Here is a 6,000-nt window from a genome sequence, read left to right as displayed (position 1 = left end):
TTATGTTGTCTAAATGCCCACAAAGTAGTTTGCATTGTACTTTCAATCACTATGCCGAAATGGGCACTTAAGAAAATGAAGTTGACAAGTACGGTCTTAAAATGCCTTAATATTAATAGGTTTGTTCAATTCTACGAGTTAATAAATTATGTAGTATGTGTTTGCACGTGCCCTCTTGACTTCCATTTTGTTTATTAAAAAGATGAACAATAAATCACTTCTCAACAGCCAACAACAGCAGCTGAAAGAGGGACACTGTTTTCGGAGATAGTTCATGTGTAGTTCATGCTGAGGAGAGAATGCCGCACTTCTTTCTTTGTTCTGCACCGCAGAGCCTCTTCTTATAGCTTTATAGTCCTGCAGGCACAGCTCAGGTCTAATCTCAAATGGTTCTGAATTTGAGTGTGTGTTCATGCGAATGGATTCAAAGGTTACACTGTGAATGCAATGCTGTGCCAAGACAATCGGGACAGTTAGTTGTTAAACTTGCTGTGTGACTCAACGTGTGTGTTAGAATGTCGTTTTTCCAAAGCGTTTGATTTGGATGTTGCGACTTCCCAGAAACATGAAAGACAGAACATTGCTTACTTAAATATTGCTGTAATGGATTTTTGCTTTTCACACCATGAGTCTCCCATTCATCCAATTGTATATTTACTCTTCACACATGTCTGTTCTGGATAAAGTCTGGTTTTTCTTCCTCACCGTGATGCCAGCAGGAACAAGAGCCCTCTCAAATCTCGTTCACGCTTTCTCAATGGGTGAGGCGAAGCCCTGCTTTGACGACCTCTATAATTGTCCTCCTCAATTGTAGTGTTGATTCGATAAAACCATGATCTTTATTCCAACGTCTGATAGCGCGGTGTTGCCACAATTTTAAAATGGGTGACTCATTTAAATCCTGTTATGCGATTGATTTTTAAGGTTAAGTGTTTTTACAGGACTTTCCCCCAGTAAGCAGTTGTCATAAATGCAATTCAATAATTGACTGAAGGAAATATTATTTAATGACCACCTCTGAAATCCTCTATTCTCACGTGACATGAGAAATAATTCACCAAAATTTCCTCATGAAACACTAATGCTTACACCAGCCACAAACCAAATACTGTGTGTGTCCCTCACCTGTCAATCATGCAAAGATGGCAGCTTTAACTGTGCTGAAAGATGTGCATTTTCCACACAGAGGTTGGGATTTATAAAAAGAGAAGACGTGACAGTGAGTACCTCTATGGGAATATAAAATGCTCTGAATTACATTGTGAATCAGCTCTTCCTCCCTAATATCACAATACAAATAATTATAATCATCATACTCCAGTGACATAACCAGGTCATAGTGTACAAAGATATTAAAAACAAATTAAGCATGTCAACCAACAAACCTTTGATCTTCTCGTTCCTCTTTCATTTCAGCATCTAATACTTTTATTTCCCTTTGTGATATCGCTACAAAACAGCTCATTTACAACATGTTGTTTGCTGACAAGAAAGAGCTTTTTAGGTCTGTTATATTGGGTTTCAGGAAGAAAAGAGAAATACTTCATGTGCAGTATTGCAGATGTGAGTACCGGTAGTGTGCTTATTTTATCTGGCAGGCATCAATGACCGATTTCTTCCTGGCTTTTTTTTTTCACGCCAGAGACATGACAGGCTTGAGTAAGTGAACGGCCAAAATAAGTCTTTATGACAGCTTAAATGTCTGGTGACGAACTCGTATTTTGGTCTTAAATAACAAAGCTTTTGAAATGAAACCTGAAATAATTTTGAGATAAATCAATCATCTGTTCAGTCACCCTCGTTTGCAAGCTTCGCATGCATCAACAATATGGGTCGAGGGTTAAATGGTGGCGCAGAGGTGACAGTAATAGTGCAGTAGGAGTGAAAAAGGTGAAGTGTCTTGGTTTCAAGACATGACTGCTTTGATGGATTATAGCAGCAGCTTCACTGTTAACTATCGGTCTAAAAATCCTTTCATTTCAACTGCCTGCCATTAACATCTGTTGATAATTCGACTTTTTTTTTTTTTTTTGCCAAGTGACTCTTTCCCTTGATATTTCAGGAGAAAGAAAAATGTTGACAGTTGAAATTTGGTGCTAATTTTGAGACTAGTCAATGTAATCTCACTCTCTTTCCTGGATTTCTCCCTCAGCGCTGCTGGCCAGCAGGCTGGAAGTAGACGCTAGATGTCCCCTCGGCCAGTTCCCTTGTGGGAACATAAGTGAGTGCCTCCCACAGGCTTTGCAGTGTAACGGACACAAAGACTGCCCCAATGGCGCTGACGAGCAGCACTGTGGTAAGTGTGTGTGTATATAAAGTCACAGCAGCTTCATACGACAAATGTACCTGTTCACAATGTGGGCAAGTTCGATGTTGTGCATCCACACAAGTGAAAGACGGAGAGATCATCCTACAAGTCATTCTGGCAGCAATTTATATTTGTCTAACGTCATTACGGCTCCAAAAGTAGAGATCGTCACAGTGCAGGGCAAAGGATGAAGGTTCAAAATATAATTGCCGCCTCAAATAAGTTTTGAGTCTCAACCATGTTGTGGCCTCGGTTCTTTCCAGCAGATGTATTATGGATCAGCACGAACATATGTGCATAATTGGAAGAGAGTTGATACTTTTACATCATTCAATCAATTCTTAAAACACATTTTTATCGACATTTTTATGTGATGTCGTTGTATTTCTGCTTTATTTTTATTTGTTGATTTTACTAAATTATTTTAGTATTTTATTTATTTCAATCGTATCTCACTGAGCTGTCTGTTATTGATATTATTGCCTTTCATTAATAAATAAAGTTAATACATATATAAATAAAGTTAATTCAATTTTCATTATTATTGTACTGTCATTTGCAAGGGAGCCGGTAAGGTGATCAAGTAATAATTTTAAGTTTTCCAAATAGCTCCCATCTTAAATGTTAAAGAAGATTATGAATTGAGGATGCGTGTTTATTATTGAAAGGCGTCAGCATGCAGTCATTATCCACTCAGCATATGCTCACAACAGACATTGTGTCTTGCTAGATTCAGCCGAGCATGAAAGGAAAAAGTTTCATATTTTCACTTGGCTCAGTATTAATCAGAAATGCCAGTTCCCCGGGATTTGAAAGGCAACAGTAACCTCATGATCATAATACTCCACATGCCTTCATTTTGATATTGTATGTTGAAATATTCCATTAAATAGTTTGAGCCAGCGCATTGAAAGTCATTTTCATGCGACCACATATTGTAAGTTAATTCGAGCAATACTTCATGTGATGTGTGCAACAATTTTTTGAGAGCAAACGCGGTTCTCTTACTATCGTAACAAGAAAACAGACAGGCTTCCAGACCAACTGGTGCCTTGCTCTCCTGTAACGTCTCCGGCTCCGTGGTCATCTGGATGAACCGCTGGACAAACCTCCTCCCCGTCGTCATCCTCTACAGTTTAACTAACTGTCTAGATCAGGAGTGTCAAACTCATTTCCACTCTGGGCCACATCAGCATCACGGTCGCCCTCAAAGGGCCGGTTGTAACTGTAAGACTGTATAACTAACTTCTCCCTAACATGTTGTTAAATAACTCTCTCTGCATTGGATTATTGTTTATTCAAGTGTACAAATATTGTACATGCAGGTATATAAATCAAAAATGATATTTAAACACATTTCTGTTATTGTAACATACATCATTTTAATTGAGGGTTAAGAAACCCACATTCCTCTATCAAAGCTGTTTGTGTCACCTCTCTGCATCACTAATGTTCCTCCCTGCCGTCGTCCTGTGCATGGCAGCTACATCCAAGAGCTACTCACTGAGAGTCAGGTCTGATGAACACGGATAGATGATGTATCCGTGTTGTCTGTGTTTCATCAACAGCTAATTAAAAACACAAGTACCTGCTCGTAGATTGCTGCTAGTTCATGAACTCGGTCTGCGATGGTGTTTCTTCACAAACTGACATTTGTAAAAGTCTGTATCTGGCCGGAGCTCTGCTCACATACCTTCAGCATGCACTGGGCTGTAGCTGTGTAAATATATTCTGCTGTGATTGCAGTCTGCCTTTTAATTCTTGGACAGTTTGATGTTTTTCTTGGAGGCTAAATTTAGCTCCGTGTGTGGTGTCAAAATGCCGTCGTGAATTGTATCCTTCATCACCGACACGCCTCATAACACAGAAGACAGACCCGTTTCTCTCCTTGAAGCACAAACATGTATTTGTTTTCCCATCTTTCATTACATTTTCTTCCCTCTGCATCAATTGTTCTCTTCGTGGACATTTTGGGATTATTTGTCGATCTTTTTCAATTGTTGGAAAACCTCTTTTCGGGCTGTTGCCTCTCCTGTCCACCTGTTGTGATGGTTTTAATGTCGGTACACAGACAACATGCTATCTCATAATTTCAACTTTCTATCTCATGATTTCAACTTTCTATCGCACAATTTCGACCATGGGGATACTTTTATTTTCAAGTCTAACTTTTAATTATTTTTACAAAAAAATCTTTTTATTTATTTTTTTGCTGGCGGATTCGCGGGGCACATAAAATTCCGTGGCGGGCCGGATTCGGCCCACGGGCCTTGAGTTTGACACGTGTGCTTGTTTCAGTTGCCCGACCAGATTTCACTCTTTTTCATTGACAACGCATTGTCACGTCGGACTAGCTTGCTTGTTATTAGATAATAGTTGGGCAAGATATAAAACTGCATAGCTTTCTGTTGTAACACTATCCACATATAACAGAAGTTGCATAATGTCCAAATGCTTTAGCTAAACTGACTGATTATGGTTAGCCTCAAACTGATATTTTTGGACAAAATGCTTACTGCACACGAAACGTTAGGCGTATTGAGTGTCAGGATCCCACAGTTTTCCATTATTCCTGCTGATGCCTCACATCTAATTGCCTGTATCCTCAGTTTTTGAGTTCAGCAACTTCTAAAAACTTAGTTCTTGGTTCTTTTCCATGTTGGAAAAGTTCGTGCCTCCTGCCACACAGTAGCTTTTAGGCATAGTCTGTTGTTCGTCAGCAGACGAAAGTGACAGGAGACACCTTGAGGAAATACCAAGTCAATGGAGATCAATGAATTGTTCTTTCTCTTATCTAGTCAGAGGCCAAAACGGCAGATACTTGAGCCCCACCATTGGTCTATCTGTACACAAACATCTCCATCAGAGTTCAGCATTCAGCTTGAAAGTATGAAAGTCTGAAAGCATGCACTCGTATCTGTGGAGTAGACAGTTATTTGACATGAATGCCTTTTTCATTTCGGTAAATCACGGGGAACTTCATTTAATTGAACGTTTTTGATAAAAGCTGCCCACCGTCTGTCCCTCCCCGTCGTCTGTAAAACTGCAGGACTGGTTAACAGCTGCACCTGCAACTTGTTCTTTAATCCAAGCTCCTTCCAGTGAGATGAGCTCTTATATTTTAGTCACGGGTGTAGATCTAAGTGTGAATATGTCTGCTGTTATAGATTGTTACATTCAGTCCTCCAGGGGCTCCTTTGCACTACAGCGTGCTCTGAAAGGTGGCGTGAACAACCCTGTCAGTGGGAATGAGAAGTTGCAGACCTGGTTTCAGATGATCAATGGACAAAGAATGGCTCAAAGACAGTCTGAGGCATATTTAAACAGTAATACACACAGGCAATGCCAGAGCTCCTTTTATCTCAAAGTGCTGGATGGATTTGAGTCAGATCAGTGTCGATATCAGATGGTAAAGGACGGCCTTGAATGTATTATTGCTGTTATACTACAGTTTCTAGTTGACATTTGTGATTAGCTGTTTAAGTGGAGTGCGCTGCATTCGCCTTCAATGTCAGCTGGGATCGGCTCCAGTCCCCCCATGACCCTGAACAGGATAAGCAGATAAAGATAAAGGATGGATGGGTTATAATCCCCTTTTGTTCAGTTAAAACATGAGTGTGTAGTCCAGTTCATTGCCGTTGCTAGGTTGCTTGGTTATAGACATAAAAGTGACTCGAGGTGGTGAGTGCTTC

The 6,000-nt window shown here is 40.0% G+C and overlaps 1 protein-coding gene across 1 annotated transcript in view; it reads left to right on the top strand.

Moving 5' to 3' along the window:
* The window catches only part of rxfp2a (relaxin family peptide receptor 2a), a gene marked incomplete at its 3' end in the record, with an annotated part of 29,248 nt that overhangs the window by 2,650 nt on the left and 20,598 nt on the right, over positions 1–6,000 (top strand). Inside the window, exon 2 of the mRNA XM_079283338.1 lies at positions 2,153–2,296. Coding sequence (XP_079139464.1) covers positions 2,153–2,296 — 144 coding nt within the window. The remainder of the gene's footprint in view (positions 1–2,152; positions 2,297–6,000) is intronic.

Source organism: Melanostigma gelatinosum, assembly GCF_949748355.1.
Source record: "Melanostigma gelatinosum genome assembly, chromosome: 14".
Taxonomy (NCBI): Eukaryota; Metazoa; Chordata; class Actinopteri; order Perciformes; family Zoarcidae; genus Melanostigma; species Melanostigma gelatinosum.
The sequence above is the reverse complement of the archived record's forward strand: the minus strand, read 5'-3'. Positions and strand labels throughout refer to the sequence as shown.